The sequence below is a fragment of the Acanthochromis polyacanthus genome, chromosome 11, assembly GCF_021347895.1.
Source record: "Acanthochromis polyacanthus isolate Apoly-LR-REF ecotype Palm Island chromosome 11, KAUST_Apoly_ChrSc, whole genome shotgun sequence".
NCBI lineage: Eukaryota > Metazoa > Chordata > Actinopteri > Pomacentridae > Acanthochromis > Acanthochromis polyacanthus.
In genome coordinates, this window is record NC_067123.1 from 10748503 (window position 1) to 10766012 (window position 17510).

The following is a 17510-nucleotide window of genomic DNA, read 5'->3' on the forward strand; positions in this document are numbered from 1 at the left end:
TGACAAGTTAGTGAATATACCACATGGTAAAATACTCTATTACGCTTTAAGGTAATAATACCACATTATAAAGTACATCCATAAAATGAAACAAGCATTCTGAGGTCAGCTTTGTCCAGCGTTACGTAATTATTCCAGCAGAAGTAAGTGTGATATTGTTATATTATACTCTATTCACCTTTAGTTTATCTCCAGCAGGAAATGAAAGCACATAATTATCTTTAAATAATGTTCCACAAAGAGGGAAGAAGATGCACGGTGTTGTCCTTTTAAAAAAAAAAAATACACCTGCTTGAAATTATGTTGGCTTCTTAAAATACGGACAGAAAATGAGTTATTCTGGAGGACAAGAGACAAATGGTTTAGATAACAAATAAAAACCCTTTATTTGTGTTTAAATATAAAGAAAGAATTTATTGATTCAGTGCAAAAAATCTGAAAATAACTATTTGTATTTAAACACGCCATAGAGTAAATTAAACATTTTGGTCAGGAAAAATCATAAGCAAACTTTCATGAGTTTTGATAAACGTACTGTAATGTGACAAAGACAAAGAAACAAAAAACAACATACAAATTAAATTTCAATTATGACAACACATTACATTAGATTGATGGAAATGGTAATTGTGTTACTTTAAATATAAAGACAGATTTCTGCTATTTTTATTGCTCACTGTTTTCTTAACATTGATTAACAGATTTGTTGTTTCCTTCAGAAAATACTGGAAAATGTTGTTTATAAAGTAAGATAATAAATTCTGTTCTGTCCACAAACCAATAATGTTTAGTTTACTGTCACTGAGGAAGAAAGAAAACAGAAAATATTTAGATTTATGAAGTTGAAAAAAATACTAATGAACAAAATGGTTTGATATTGATTTAACAATTTCCTACTGTTGTGTGCTGTATTAGATTCTGATTATCTTTACATTGTGCATCTGAAAGCTACTATATTCAAAGATCAATATGCTAGTTTTCATTGAAGCCAAATTCCCATGTTTTGAATCAACAAGACTCGGAGCAGGCGGGACTTGTACCGGCTGATCTGCGGTCAGTTTCTGCCCGGACGCTGCCGTCGCTCTGCCGCTGAATCTGCAGCTCATACTGACCTCAGGCCGGTTCCTCCGCTGTTCTCAGGGAGCCCGCCCACAGGGAGGTTAACTCACTCCGCTTCCACCTCCGGTGTCGCGGGGCTGTCATACTTGTACCAGATAAAACCCGAAAATAAGAGTTTTAAACCGCGTCCTCGACAGGTGAACACCTGTGGACACCTGGTGCACGGCAGGAGGCGGAGAGCCGCGGGAATCTCTGAAAGAAGAAGGTAAAAGTCGCTCCGGTTCAACTTTCTGACACACGGGATGCTAACAGGCTAACAGCTAAGAGGCTAATGCAGCTAGCAGCGACCATAGACATATATACGTAGACGCCTCATTGACTGTGACCGCCCATTCGAGCGGCGTGCCTGCAGCGCCGCCATCTTGGATCGGGGCCACTCGCTCCTACAATGCATTACTTCCATAGAGGAATGATGTGCTTATACAATTAAAGTTGTCTTAAATCGCTCAATTCTTAAGCAATTTTGACGGGGTTTGCTTGTAACAAATGCCAGACACGCTAGATAGATAGATATAAATAGAAAAAACAAACAAAAACAAGAAGTTTTGCCAAACTTGGACCACCTGGCGACAAAGATGACCCCTGTGACCTTGAAAATGAGGTCATGGTCACCAAATGCGAACTTGACCTGTGTCTTATTATGGTACACCTGTGTACCAAATATGGTGAGGCTACATCAATATTTTTTCGAGTTATCGCGCGGAAACCAAATTGTTACAAACAAGCAAGCAAGACCATGCAGCTGAAAACAATACCTTCCAGAAAACGCAGTTTTGCCGGGCGGTAAAAACAAACAGAAAACGTTCAGATGTGCTCAGGTTTTTATTAACTTCACATTTACAGCTTTACATTGCATTGGAGTACAATTATTATTTTTGTATTATTGTACTACTGTATTACTGTTATTGCTATTCATATAATTATCATTATATTCCCATAATATTGTATGATTATTGTTTATTATTTTTATATTACAGTTACTGGTATTATTATGATTATTATTACTTCTATTATTAATTATTATTATTACTATTATAATTACTTACTATTATTACTACTACTACTACTACTATTACTATTATATCAGTTATTATTATTACTATTATTACTGCTATATTACTATTATTTTTTATCGTTATTATTATTATTACTGTTATTAGTACTACTACTATTACTATTATATCACGTGTATAAATCACGTTCTTTGGGAAAGCTTAAACATGTGAGAAAAGTAGCCAGAGATAAAGAATTGTCTGCAACAAAAATGATTCCATCATAAATCAGGGCTATTATTAAATCTATCAGATGCTGTATTCTAACCCACCAATTACTGCAGTAAGTCTGTTTTTTCTTTGTAACAGGCTGTTGCTAGGATCACTAGATTCATAACATCGAATTTTAAACAAAAAATTAGTTATTTCACCGGTAATCAGCTGTGTAATACACAGGATGACGTAGAGAGCTGGTTAGATCATGGGTAGAAGCCAGACACGGACCTGATGGGGTTCTATCCGTCTTGTCGGCGTTTATTTCACTCTAGCTATGACAACCTGCTAACAATATATTATTCCTTACATACATCTTACATGTGAAAAGTAATCCCACAAGCTCTTGTTTCCTTACAGCGCTCATTAGAGCATCCATAGGCTGAACAGAAGTCCGGCATCTTTAAATAACTATGCTGGAGTCAGAGGGAGATACTGTGTAGCTTAAGTGTTGAGTGGCAAAACCAGCATTGTAAAAATATTCGAGCAGCTTGTATAGTAGCTAAACCTGTGACGTTTCTAAAAAATCAAACAGTTTGGCAATCGGTTCAAAATTCAGCGAATAATTCCACTTTGAGATTCAGCAGTACCTCTGGCCTCCGTAGATGTCTATGCACCGCTGCCTCCGCTGGCCCCGTTTCAAGATGGCGGCGCTGTAAGCACGTCTCTCGACAGCCTATGAGGCGTCTATGTATATATGTCTATGGCAGCGACGAAGAAGACTGAACTTCTTGTCAGGACTTTCAACATAAAGTACGCTAAACAAAAAAATAAAAGCCGCTTGCTGTAAGTTTTCTTTTCAATTTCAAAAGAGGCTTTAAAAACACACTTCTGTTATAGTTATTAAGAAACTGCACAAAAAGTGTTTTGTTGCTTAATAATGGATCAGTCAGAACCATGACAATACACCTGGACAGTGGCGGCTGGTGAAAAATATTCTAGGTGGGGCTGTGCCATATCAAGTCAGTTTCAGTAACCATCCCAATACAACTGAACAGAAACGGCAGGATATCAGTGCTCTGTGAAATAATAATTATTTATGAGCAAAATATTTAAAAATACTAAGTGCAATACATTGCTGGATGATGTATTGTGCTAAAGTCAGCTTTATACAAAGAAAAATCTGGTCAAGGGAAGCATACAAAGTGAAGACACACTGACCTGAAACACACAGTTACACACTGAAGAATGGCTAAGAACAACACACTGAACTGTTCTGAAGTGGCCTTCAATGAGCCCTGAATCCTACTAAACATCTGTGGAAGCAGCTGAAACATGCAGTCTGGAGAAGGACAGCCTTCACACCTGAGACAGCTGGAGCAGTTTGCTCACCAGGAGTCGACACGTGCAGAAGTCTCACTGAGAGTTACAGAAATCACCTGACTGCAGTGACTGGCTCAACAACACCGTGTAACAAAATACAAAGTTAAGATTGAATTAAGGGTGCCATCATTTTTGTCCGTGTGTGTGTGTGTGTGTGTGTGTGTGTGTGTGTGTGTGTGTGTGTGTGTGTGTGTGTGTGTGTGTGTGTGTGTGTGTGTGTGTCTTATCTGTACTGGAATTTTGCCCTTCTGTCCTTCTGTGTGACAAAGCACTCAATGACCCTCTTATTAAAGTCAGGAATGTTTCTGACAAGTTTTTTCTCCATGGAGAGCATGGCCAGCGCATTCAGTCGACCCTGCGTCATGGTGTTCCTTAGGAAAGTTTTGATTCTCTTTAAAGTGGAGAATCATCTTTCTGATTCTGCTGTTGTCATTGGCGTAGTGATGAGAATCTTGAGAAGACTTACAGTCTCAGTGAACGTGTTCTGAAGGTTGTTCTCCATGAAAAACTGGAACAGAGTCAGTGCACCACTGCAGGCCTTGAACTCATAGTTCTCATAGATGAGGGATAGCTCTGTTCTCAGCTTGGCTTTGTTCAACATGGGGTAGGCCTCCACGGTAGTTTCCAGTGCTGCTTCTGGAAACTGCGCAGTGTGTTGCACAAACAAGTCTCCATGTAGAGTGACGCTGATGAGGTGCTTGGTAAATGAGAACCGCTCTTTGGCATGGCTCAGAATGGTACCACATACCTATGACATGATATAAAACATAAATAATAAAAAAAAAAGGTAAGTACACATAGTATTCCTTACCATAGTAAATAATGTCATCAGTTAGTGCTGCACAGTTAATCGAATTTTGATCGCGATCACGATTTTGGCTGCCACAATTAAATTAACCTGATCGTTGGTGATATTTACATTTAAAATGCGGGCTCTGGTGCATATCTTATCAAGCGCCTTGTCAATCACTAGTCAGCCAACCACCAGGAGGTGAACACATGGTTAAGGCTTCATTAAGCTACCTAAATAACAAGCGAGCGCAGCCTGCAGCGGCAGCCTCAAATCACTCAGTGGACTGGGCTGATGCGAGCGAGTCATGTCGAGAGAAGAAAGTACAGCAGCAATTGGAGACGAGGAGCATCATGGTGAGGAGCTGGTGCCTCGAAACGGATCAACATCCATCGTCTGGACTTGTTTCGGATTCAGGGCAAGTGACGTTAAACAAGAACAAGTCATATGTAAAGAGTGTAGCAGAGTTGTGTCTGCCCGGCACAGTAACACAACTAATCTGTTTAACCATCTGAAAAAAAATCACAAACACAAATACGAGGAATGCATGAAGGCTAAAGCTAACGTTAAATCACAAAATCCCCGTCCGTGTCCAGCGGCAACCCAGACAACCCTTACAGCGGCCCTGCATCGGGCAACACTGTATCCAGCTACCTCCCAAAGACACACAGAGATAACGGATGCAATATCGTTTTATTTGGCCAAAGACGTGTCCAATAAATACAGCGAGCAACGAGGGCTTCAGAAAAATGGTCAGAACACTGAACAATAAGTATGTGATGCCCTCGCGCAATTATTTCTTCAAAGTGGCATTATCTACACTGTATGAAAAATGTCGGGGGGAAATAGAGAGGGAAATCACAACTGTCGAGTTCTTTGCACTGAAAACGCTTCATATATTGTTTGCTTAAAAGTAGTGCAATAAAAATACAGATATTTTTCCTAACATGATGAACAATCGTGATTAATAATCGTGATTACAATATTGATTAAAATAATCGTGATTATCATTTTGGCCATAATCGTGCAGCCCTATCATCAGTATTCTCTTACAAGATGAGATCAGTGTCTGCCTTCCTCAGTAGCTGCACAGTGACTACAATATAGGATAATGAAAACAAATGTGTCACTCTTATTACACAGGAATGGAGGACGGCAGACAGAGAAATATAGCATATAGTAATTTTACATATCAACAAATTTTAAAAAAGAAGGTAAAAACACCTACTGGGTGTCTTGTAAACAGGACTGTAATACTGCAGCTTACCTCTGAAGCCAACTGCTGTCGTTCTCCCTGTCCAAATTTCCTCCTCCTCTTTGTGGAGTGCTGCTGCACAGATGCGCTGTATTCCTCACTCAGAGAAGGAATGGAATCCCTAATCAGAAACACAGGTTAGCATCCACAATCACTCTTTCAAAAACTAACATACTGGAGACTTTTATTACAATATTAATAAATAATTATTCACTTGATCTTTTGCATGCTGTTGGTGAATGTCTGGATGACTCCTGTGATGTAGACAGCATCGATGTTCCTCTTGGAACATCGATGCTGGTTAAACAGCATGTCCACATGTGGCATGATCTTGTGAAACAAGGCCAGGAGAAAGCAGAAATCTTCTTCCTCCAGCATTCTCATAAAGCCCCCTGCCTCTCTGACAGTGATTGGATCAAAGTCACCTGAGTCTCTGATAGTTTGGAAACACTGGATGAGGTCATCCTTGTGTTCAAACACTGTGTTAACAGCACGGCTATGAAAGTGCCATCTGGTTGTTGAAGTCCCTGGAAGTCTGTGAGCCACTGTTTGGTCAAGCACAGTGGTTCGTTTGAATGAGCGGGAGAAGAACGCAGCAAATCCCCCAAGGTCTGAAAAAAAAAAAGCCCTGACTCTGGGGATATGTGATGTTGCCTGCTGCATGATGAGGTTGAGCTGCACTCCACTTGTGGCTCCCATCATTACTGCAGCCCCATCATAAGCCTGGGCGATCAGCTTACTCTCCTGTCCGGGAGGGAGGATGATGCTCAGCCTCTCCAACAGCGCTGTGGCGATCGTGTCAGCGGCAGCATTTTGAAGAGGGATGAACTTGAAAAACGCTCTTGAATGTTGTTTTGAGTGTCAATGTATCTTAGCACAAGCACAAACTGGCAACGGATGGAAATGTCAGTTGTCTCAGCCTGAATAGCAAGATAATCCGCACTTTTTACTTCCTCGAGAATGCGGGTCTTGAGTACTGACAACATGCAGTCGAGCAGTTCGTTCTGCACAGTCTTTGAGGTGCCTCTGAAAACTGTCGCTGTCTTCAGGTACTCCTCCAGCACGGTATCAAGCGATGCGACCAGATCGACTAAGCCCATAAACACACCTGGGTTGTCTGAAGATTCCGTCTCATTGTGGCCACGTAAAGCCAGCTCAAATGCCCCGCAGAATTTAATGCAGTCTATTATCTTAGCCAAAATGTGCCAGTTCCTGTCCATCTCTTCATTGTGCTTCCTCACACCAAGCCTGTGCCCTTCATCTAACTGCGTTGCGATGTTAGCCTTGCCTAGCATCGTTAGCTTAACGGTGTTCTCCATATGTGCCCTCGTACTCTCGTGTTTCTTTATTTTCTCAGATAAATGTTTCATATCTCTTACTCCTGAAACAGTCCATGCCGTGTCTGTCCCAGCCGTTTTAAAGAGCAAACACGGGAAGCAGTATAAAGCATTTGCATGACTGCATCCAGCTAGCCAAGCCTTCCTCTTGTACCAATTCCGAGAGAAGCCTCTTGTATACAGTTTACCTTTGTCGCTGGTTTGCTGACTTATTTTGATATTAGGTTGATCTGGGCCTCGCTGCTTTATTTCGAGTTTTTCCATCAATGTTCTCCTTTCAAATGGATTTAGGAGAAGAGATCGTACACTTTCACCGTCCATGTCGCCCATCATTGTCACTGTCACAGTCACCCACTGCAATCACTCATGCTCACTTGGCTTGGGGCAGAATCAATTTCGCCCCTCTGGGCATCAGATTCGACGACTCTGATTGGATAAATTTCTGTTGCTATGTCGAATCTCTTGTCGGTAATTGGTTGCTTTGCTGCACTAGAGGGGCAGTTTCTGTGGCGCCCCAGCAGCTCAGCAGAGACGAGCAGGAAACTATTTTCCCCGAAAAATCTAATTAATATTTTGTACATGACATGTAATTGCGAATTACATGTCATGTACACACATGGTGCTAAAAAGAACTGATTATTGTTTATTTTAAAAAAATATTTATTTTAAGAATGAAAAATCAAAAGCCCCGTGGAGTGGCGCCCGAGCGCCCTCTATTGGCCAGCCGCCACTGCACCTGGATATCCACACATCCACTGTATCAATCAGGCAGTGTGATCGTATAGACAACCTGCCACATGATGCTCTGGATGGACTTGTCCAAACAAAGTGATTTTGTCCCTCACAATGTCCTCCAAGCCCTTCAGGCCAAGTGGGACAACGTTCCACAAGCAGAATCAACAATTTCATTACCTGTCATCATCACACATTTTGTGGGCTGTTTCAAAATCATGTCATGAAGCAACAAAATCTATAATTGAGTCACTCGACTGTACTTGACATAACTGTCTCAGTGGAACTATAACAACCACCTACCACAGTGAAAATTTAAAGTTTTCCCCCAAGGTTTGGATCATGCAGTAAGGCAGCTCTGCTAGTTTTTCTCAGAAAACTATCCATTTTAATCATAGTGCTCACCTCCCTTCATGTAAATATTCCACCACAACTATTCAAACCATCACTATTTTGAGGGAATACTGAAGCTGCATCCTTCATTTAGCCCGCCAATGACATGTGTGATTGGTTTAAAGAAATTCAAAACAAACCCGAGGGTTTATTTAGTCTTTAAGATTATACATCATATAGGGGGAAATTATATATGAAGCAACCAGATAATTATCTGCTACAGAACTAGCTGCCAAAACGTAAGGATTAATCTGTGAATGGCGTTCTACAAATGACCTGTGGATGGCCGCAGTGCGCCTCTACTGTGTGCCGTCTGCCGCAAATATCCCCAGAAGAAGAAAGAGGCTACATCCATAACATCCAGCCTGGTAGCGGCCGTTTCTCGCTAACTTTCCGCAGTAAACAGGCCCGAAGGAGCTCAACAGGCGGCAGTGGCGCCTAATCGGAGTGCTTAGCGAATTTGGAATAAAAGTCTGCACATCACTGACCCGTTTCACCGCAGAGCAGAGCGATAAAAGCGCACCAACCCTCCGCACACGGAGCGGGTGTTTAGCCTGCTAGTGTGCTAACATTAGCAGCGAAGAGGGCAGCCCGGCGGGCTCCCAACAAACCTGGACACGGTAAGTAGCCGCACCGCCGTCCTCCGTCGGGAGAAATCGATCATTTCTTCTACCTTCACATGGTAAAGAATAAGCAGGACAAGTCGACGGGATTGAGGGTTTCGGCTGCGGGACTCCGGGCAGCTGTTTGACGGTGCGCGCATGAAGAACGCTAGTTAACCGGATGTGGAAGTGGTTTTTTCTCCGCGTGTAAAATAGGAAATTTCTGTGACTTCCCCCGGAAAACCAACAACTTAATATCAAACGGTTTCCTGTTGGTGTTACTGTAAATGTTTGGGTGGCGGAGGCTGCAGGTTTACACGGTGGAGGTGCCAGATAACGGCTTGGAGAAGGCACGGGGGGGTACGTGGCACATGGCGGACTCTTTTCTGTCCGTGAAGGCGCGTAAAATGGCTCCTCGGCCGCGGAGAGAAAACCCTCGTCTCTCTCCGCTGTTTCGCAATCACAAGTGCTGTGTAACGACACGGGTTCCATTATCGGACACGATGTTCCACGAAAATATAAGCATTATTTCGAGTTAAAAACTCAAATAATCCACTCACGCCAGTATCAGTCATCAAACCCGGTTACATTTTGTGTCTGAGAAGTTATTTTATGCAGCTTTAGCTCGTCAATTTTGTTAGCGCCCGGAACGTTTCCAGATGTGAGTCAATTATCGGACACTTGCCGATTTGTGTTGTTTTTTATCACTTCTTTAACAGCGAGTTAATCAAGTTCACAGCTCGACTCTTCTTCTTAATATCCACCTGGCTAAGAACTAATACTAACTGTACATACTAAAAACTTTTTAACGAATTTGACCAGGTAAAGTAGTATGAGTAGAGGTTGTGTCCGATAATGGGCACGTAGCTATTACCTTCAGCTAACACATTTCGGTGACGTGTGTGAGGAGGGGGAGGCGAGCAAAGATACTAAATACTAGATAAATTCTGTAACGTCAAAAAAAACTGCTCAGTAAATGTAAAAAAAAAATCATAGCATTGATATTTTTGAGTTTATTTAAAAGCAAACAATGAAACAGGAAATAGATGTAATTTGTATATAATTTTATTGAATGAAACAGGAAATAGATGTAATTTGTATATAATTTTATTGACTTGTAAAGGTATTAGCAAAAGTTTGTTTAAGCCTTTCAAATGTCAGCTGTCGGAGAAAAACACCTGTCACCCTGCAGAATTTGTGTATTTGTATAATTAAAGGTCGTATAAACAGAAAAATATTCCATAGAAAAGAAGAACAACAGAATATTTACATCAGAAAAGCTGAAAACCAAAGATTTTGCTATTAAGAAGCTCAAGAATGGTGAAGATCTTTCGGGTCTTCACCATTCTTGAGCCTCTCCGCGACTCTGTGGACGGCCATCCGGCTGATGTTCAGCTGTTTGGCTCCGTCAGACTTGCTGTGGCCGGCACGAAGGAGAGCAGATATCTCAACTCTTTTGACTTCCATCTTGATACATCACCGGAGAACAAATTTGAATTAATGACACCTGCCTATGAGGTAGAACTTTCAGTTTGTTTAATGGAAGTTTTCACTCCGACATGTAAACGTCTCTAAAGATCATGAAACCGAGTGTAGCAGAAGTTTTGCAAAGCCCAGTATAGTGTTAACTGTTTGGTCTGTAATCTTGAACCTCCTCTGTCCCTCCTCTTTTTTATTCATGTATCAGTTAGTCTTGCTGCTTTATTGATTGTATGTACATTTAAACAAAAGTTTGACCATACATGTACTCAGACAAAAGATGTCTGATAGTAGCAAAAACACCACAAGACAGTGTGATATCTTCACAAAGATATTAGCTTTTTTGTGATATTACAAAGAAAATCATCACATTTCTGACGACAATCAGTTTGATTGCTGGACTAGTTGCAGATTCATCAACTGGTCTTTACAGGATTTGACAGAATAGAAGTGAATAAATGCTTTTGAATGTTCTTACTTTATTCATATGATTTTTAGAGCTATATCTGTTTGTGCATATTCATTTGGATTGGATTAACTAGTTATTTAGATGTTTGTTAATTTTGAAGAAGCTTTATTACAGTTCAGGACACAGATATTAATGAGAACTGATCGCCTGTATTGATCCTTCTGTTAGATGTCGCTGGTGGACCTGGGGAAGCGACTACTGGAGGCGGCTAGGAAAGGTCAGGACGATGAGGTCCGAAACCTGATGGCCAATGGAGCTCCGTTCACTACAGACTGGGTGAGACATCACCAACAGTTTGTTTATTTCTGTCAGAATGGTTCTTAAACTCTGAATTATAAATCCTAAAAAAAAATCCTGGTTTTAACGCTCTCCCTCATACATGCAACAAATTTTTGAGTAGTTAAAGCAGGTTTTATCGAATGACACAACAGCACTTAAACATTCCTAATTTTACATATTTGTAACATATAACCTGCTTAGTATACACAAGCGGACAATGCCAGAATAAGTTCATCATTTGGGGATAATTTGAGACTGTCCTGTGTTTTCTGCAGCTGGGGACGTCCCCTCTTCATCTGGCCGCTCAGCACGGACATTATTCCACCGCCGACGTCCTACTGAGAGCCGGCGTCAGCAGAGACGCCCGGACCAAAGTGGACAGGACCCCGCTACACATGGCCGCTGCCGAGGGACACACGGTCATCGTAGAGCTGCTGGTCCGGGTAGGAGCTGCTTTATTGACAAAATTTAAACAGCTTCCTTAACTAATGGTCAGCTATGTTAACAATCAATAATCGATCAATCATTGATTGAACAAAGTAGTGAACGCATTTCCATCTGCAATAAAAACATTTTTAATCACTGAGACTTAATATTATTTGTGGTATTAGGTCAGCTACACTATGGATTTAAAGATACAAGTAAATGGAGTAATTAGTTCACTGTGGTCAACATTAGTCCTCATCCTGGAAACAGCTGCTGAACTGGAACAGATGTCTTTAAATACTGTTGCAGCAACTTATCAGTCCACAATATCTGTCAGTGTTTACTGCCACCTCTAAAATGTATTTGTACTTGGAGCAGAACATTGAATGCCCACCTCATCACTTTAGTTTGAATGTTGTGATAAGCAAATAATCTGAGTCCTTCTGCTCTTGAACAGGAGCAGCACCTCTACTGACAGTCAACTACCGTCCTGTATTAGCACTTACAAAACCTAGCTTAGCATTAGCATGAACCTCAGGTATGTAGCTAGCTGGCATGCACTAACTTTTTCCCAGGGTCTCTTTCTACTAAACTGATGTTCATTTGTTTATAATCTTTTTTGGCCCTTCATTTTGACAGCAGCAGTAAAGGTATTCAGGAAAGAGAGTAGGGGAATGAAATGCAGTGAAGGTTCACCTGGCCGGGAATCAAAAAAGGAACTCGCCTTTGGCGAAATTTGAGTCCTTACGTTGTGATTCACAACTGCTCTGCTATTGGTGTCAGCTCCTTAAAGTCATATTTTGATACATGACAAATTTATGTTGTAACACTAGATTCAGAGTTACTCTTTGATTGTTTGGCATTTTTGCTTAAAATCTGCCTTATTCAATGATCTGGTTTTACGGGCTGCAGAGTGGCGTGGTGGTTAGCACTTTCGCCTTGCAGCTGGAAGATCCCCAGTTCGCGTCCTGGCCTTCCTGGGATCTTTCTGCATAGAGTTTGCATGTCCTCGTTGTGCATGCGTGGGTTTCCTCTGGATATTCCAGTTTCCTCCCACTGTCCAAAAATACGCTGAGGTTAACTGATTTTTCGAAATTTGCCTGTAGGTGTGATTGATTGTTCTGTTTTAAGTTACTGTATTGTTTTTAAGTTATTCTCTTGTTTTTCACTGTGAATCACTTTAGAAATAAACTTTGTTTGATTGATTGAACAAGAATATTTACCGATGAATTCTCTGTTGATCATAACTGAGCAATTGCTGACCACCTCTGTGAAAATCTGTTTTCAGAGTGGCGCAGACATCAACGCCAAAGACATGCTGAAGATGACGGCTCTGCACTGGGCGGCGCAGCACGGACATCACAGCGTGGTCGAGACCCTCATCAAACATGGTGCTGATGTGCACGCGCTCAGTAAGTTTGACAAGACACCATTCGACATCGCTGTCGACATCCAGAACACCGAGCTGATGCTGCTGCTGCAGGTGAGACGGAGTTTGAAAAACCTGAATACTTTAGTCTGAATGGAGGCTGAGACTCAGAAAAAAAATATGTTTACTGTGTTTGTAATGGTGGACTAATCAAAAATTTCTACTTTACGTATCCAGGAGGGCATGCAGAACCAGGTCAACATGAATCAGGTGAACATGAACCAGGTTAGTATGAACGTGGAGACGAGCAGCACCACCAACCAGCCTCAGTTCATCATCCAGGGAATACCTGCCATACAGGGCGGCGTGGTTAACCTGGCTGAGCTCCTCAACAAGGCCAACGCTGGTATGAAAACACACACACACACGTCAGCTTTACCCCTTTGGTGTCTGTTCTAACTTTTATGTGTCTTCAGGGGATTCAGAGGAGGCGATGGCTGCCAGTGCTCTGGACTCCAACATCCAGCATGCCGCCGTCGTCAACGAGGGGGGTCAGAGGGTCATCACCATAGTAACAGACCAGCACGGCAATCTGCAGACCACCGGAGGAATGGCGCAGCCGTTCTTCGTCACCATGCAGCACGGACAGCAGAGTACGACACAGACGTCTCCTATCAGGGTGTGGGGAGTCTGGAGGATGTTTACGTGCTGCTGACTTTTTGTTTGTTTGTTTTCAGTGCTGGCGGTGCCGGCCAACACGGTGACGGAGGAGGTGGTGACGGAAGAGCCTCAGCCGCCACCATCCAGGAAGAGGAAGCTGGAAGTGACCAACAACCACAACGATGGAGGAGAGACGGTTAGCTACAGCTCCATTACTCCAAAATCTGTTTATTGCCTGAATTTTTCACATCCCACTCTGACAGTAGTTAAACCTACTGATTAATTTCTGTATTTCTTGTATGTGATAAAGAAAAGCAGGGAAAAAAGTTATAATCTGGAAGTAGCAGTTTTTTATTTTGCTTGTACAATTTTTTCATTGTTTCAACTTTCCGTTATCCTGTAAAGGGTTGTGTGACTGGTGTTCTTCAGGAATTGTTGCAGAGGCAGCTGCAGGAGGCCAACAGGAAGGCTCAGGAGTACCGACAGCAGCTGCTGCGTAAAGAGCAGGAGGCCGAGGAGTACCGCATCAAGCTGGAGGCCATGGCCCAGAGTCAGGCCAACAGCACCAACGCCAACAACACCACCAGCGCTGCCGCCAACGCCGCTAGCCCTGAGGAGGTGGTGGGAGGGGAGGAGGACGAGGACGAGGGAGCCTCCGGTGTGGTGGAGGAGGAAGGAGAGATGGTGGTGCTGCAGGAGGGAGGTATCATCATGGAGGGGGAGGAGGGTCAGGTGACGCTGGTGGAAACTGGGGGGGAGACAACGGAGGTCAGCTCCTAACAGTGAGGGAGGGGTGAGGAGAGGGAGACGTAGATGAAAGGACTCATCAAAACAGGAGGTGGTTGGTTTGACTCATGCAAGTTTGCATCCCATTTAACGGAAAGTGAGGTGGAGGGGGAGGAGCCCAATCATGGCAGGAAGTGCGCACCATTTTGAATCCCCACAAACATCTGATAGCAGCGTGGGAGAGAGGAGAAACAAAATGGCATCCTCAGAGAAAGACATTAAACCTGATAGCAGAGTTTAACTCTGCACCATTTTGAATCCCCATTAAGATCAAATGCCACGATGGGAAAGGACAAATGAAATCGTTTCCCAATCAGTAAAAACTGATGGAGGACTAACAATGATGGTGGAGTTCGTTTTGCACCATTTTGAATCCCTGAATGAATTTATACCAACACAGCAGGAAGATGAGGAGCAACACGATGGAGGTCTTAAGACAAATCACCATTTTCAGTTCCTGCTTGTTGTTTCTTTGTTTTGTATTGTTTTTTCACTGAATGCCTCCTTAAACGGGATGCAAAGTGGTTGCTGCAGGGTTGGGACTTTCATAAAAGACACGTTTACTGGCGTTTTTCATTTTACCTGCAATCAGTGGTCCGACTCAAACAGTGATGAGGGATTTGGGAGAGTCCTTTCTGTCTCCCTCAACCCGGAGTGAGTGTTTTTGAACACATCACTGAACTGAGCCCATTTGCTTTGTGTTAGATCAGCAGGAATTTAGTGTTTTAGTTTATCCTTTTGACAGTTTCCACTCTGGACATTTGGACGCCATTGCGGATCCCGTTACACCTGTTTTTGCCATTTAATTTTTCTTGAAATTCATTTTTTCTGTGCAGTTTTTCATCAGGTAATTCCTGAATCACCACATCCGTCTGTCTGATGCCTTGATAAATCTGGACCATGTTGCCCTGTTTAACACCATTTTGCTTCCCTTTAACAGTAAAGCAAAGTGAAGCCAGAACTGGGAGCTGTGAAAACAAAGAGAAATCTATTTTTCAGGAATGTTTGGACACTACATTCACTCCCTCTGAACTGCTCTCCTGCTTGTATCTCCTTTTGTATTTTTGTTGTTTGTGATTAGTTTTGTTTGGACATTGTCATCATGTTCTACAGCAGAACATCGTCATATGATCCCTTATTGACCGTTTAAGCACCAAACAATGTTTTCCATTTCTTTCTGGAGATTTAATCCAATATTAAGTGGGGAGTCCAAATGGCCTTGCTGGAGCTTTATGACAAGCAAAGGGAATCATTTCCGGGCTGCAGCGCTACACTTCCCGACTTCTTTCCAGTATTTTTTGGTCAAAATGTTGACTAATGTCTTGTTTGTTCCCATGTTGACCCTTGAGATTTGCATAATCTTGAAGAGAACCAGATCCATCGTGGAAAATCTCATTTAGTAATTACCATGATTTTGTTTCCTCCATCAGGTGGGTGTGACAGGGCTGACTGGGGCCAGGTATAGGGCTGCTAAATAAGCATTTCTACAATTGGTCCAGAATATTTTGTTAATTGTTTAGTTATAAAAGACTCCTCAGTCCAAAGTGACATGTTTTTTTGCCATAAAAAGTCCAAAAGCACAGAGATACATTAATAGTAAATACAGAAAATTTGCAAATATATTGGCGTTAAAGTTCTAATAATCCAGTTTTTCTCTAGTTGTCGGTTGACATATGTGTTGCTACCACTGGTTGGTAATCCAGCCTTAGACAAAGCAGTATTTCTGTTGTGCTTACATTAATTCACTCCACCAGAATTAATTTAAACAGGAGGTGGTGCGAATGTCTACAGGATACATTTAGTTTTTACACTTGCTCTGAGTGGTTTTTGACTTTTTATGAAAAACGATTAACTTCACAGAAAGGGAAAACACATTTTCTAAATATGTTCTGACAGAGCAAACATTTAACTCACATGATTAATCAGAGAGCTTGAAGCTTAAGCAGCTGAGATGAAAGAATTACAGCCTGAAACAATTAACAACAATACCTGAAGACTTTTCTCCATTCTTTATTTATAGATGGACAAAGTTCTTTTTTAATTCTTGTTCAAGGTTTTTTAGCTGTTGGCAAAGACCTTGTTTTGCTTCTGGCTGCTTCTACTCTTTCTTCTAGTTATGCCTAATGCAACCAATAGAAGCACTATGCAGTCTAGTTTATTCCATCTGCAGCAGTTAATGGAAACATGCTTAAGTTACTTTTTTTTTATTGAAATGTGCTTCTAATTCACTTCACATTTATGTGAAAACATAGTACCTGTAATCACTTAAACTGACACAAAGAGCATCACTGTAGCTTTTAGGCTGCAGGGCCCGACTTCCCTAAATTCAGCCTTTTGTCTGGAAGTTTCTCTGCAATAATTCATCGTGATCTGTGCTGATGTACCAGAATGTGGCCTGTTGGTTGTAAAACCTCTAGTTGTGCTGCATCCTGCTTTTTGTCATCCACAAACTGCAGCAAAAGAACCAGTTTGTAGCTGCAAGGTTTTAAAAACGTCACCTGTAGAAAACCCTGAATCAGTGACGATCAAGTTTCTGAACCTTGAATTACCTCTGAGCAGGGAGCTTTATTAAGAGTCTGGTTTCTCTGCGTGTTTGAGTCGATGAAGTCAGTCCTCTGCACAAATGCACGAATAAAATGTACCTGTTTACCTCCTTGGAGATTAAACAAGTGAAGCCACAGGTACGCTCTCTGAGGCTTCTCTCAGCCCAGCTCAGCCCTGTCTGCTCCCACAGTGGAAAACCAGTTACTGACCTGTCAGCTCATATCCATGTTTGGTACCTGTTTAAACTCACCTGTAACCTTCCTTCCTTTCCTACTTGCTCTGATTCTGCATTCTTTCAGTTATAGTTATTTTTATAAGCTCAGTGAAGCCAACCTTTTTGTATGTACATATAAATTGTATTTTTTTAACCGTATCTGAATGCTTCAACATGATGATGGCTGCCTGCATTAGTAATCTGAAATATAAACACTTGTTTTTTCCAATAACAACTTCTTTGTTGTGTTATTGATGCTTTTAGGGAAACACCTGAGAGCTGCACTAGGCGTTCACTGACCCCATGTGAAATAATTTATTCATGAGCTTTCTATAGTTTTTGCAGCTCTGGGACTGTAAGACTCACGTCTGTTTGGATCTTTTACAAACATGCACATTCAGTTATAATCCATCATTTTTCTCAGTCTGGAAATACGTAAATATTTGTCCAACTATCAATCAAACTTTA

The 17510-nt window shown here is 41.7% G+C and overlaps 2 protein-coding genes across 5 annotated transcripts; one reads left to right on the plus strand and one right to left on the minus strand.

The window, feature by feature from the left end:
- Positions 1–1922: 1922 nt before the first annotated feature.
- LOC127536230 (uncharacterized) lies at positions 1923–9129 on the minus strand. Of its 3 annotated transcripts, none has more exons than XR_007945235.1 (3): positions 8826–9129; positions 5765–5873; positions 1923–4455 (listed from the first exon to the last, which is right to left on the minus strand). XR_007945235.1 is itself a non-coding variant. In XM_051956056.1 (3 exons), the coding sequence occupies exons 1-3, from the start codon at positions 6452–6454 to the stop codon at positions 4114–4116; spliced, it is 939 nt and encodes a 312-aa protein (XP_051812016.1). In that variant the 5' UTR covers positions 6455–8362; the 3' UTR covers positions 1923–4113. The 3 variants fall into 3 exon arrangements, 1 of the variants encoding a protein (XP_051812016.1); XM_051956056.1 differs by lacking the exon at positions 8826–9129 and adding an exon at positions 5967–8362; XR_007945234.1 differs by lacking the exons at positions 1923–4455; positions 8826–9129 and adding exons at positions 5341–5593; positions 5967–8362.
- On the plus strand, positions 8689–17277 carry gabpb2a (GA binding protein transcription factor subunit beta 2a). 2 transcript variants are annotated; one of them, XM_022212236.2, is made up of 8 exons: positions 8689–8834; positions 10933–11040; positions 11319–11486; positions 12758–12952; positions 13076–13244; positions 13315–13491; positions 13576–13694; positions 13904–17277. In XM_022212236.2, exons 2-8 carry the CDS (start codon positions 10933–10935, stop codon positions 14276–14278), a joined length of 1311 nt encoding a protein of 436 aa, XP_022067928.1. In that variant the 5' UTR covers positions 8689–8834; the 3' UTR covers positions 14279–17277. The 2 variants fall into 2 exon arrangements, with proteins under 2 accessions (XP_022067928.1, XP_022067931.1); XM_022212239.2 differs by having other exon boundaries at positions 13928–17277.
- Positions 17278–17510: the final 233 nt, after the last annotated feature.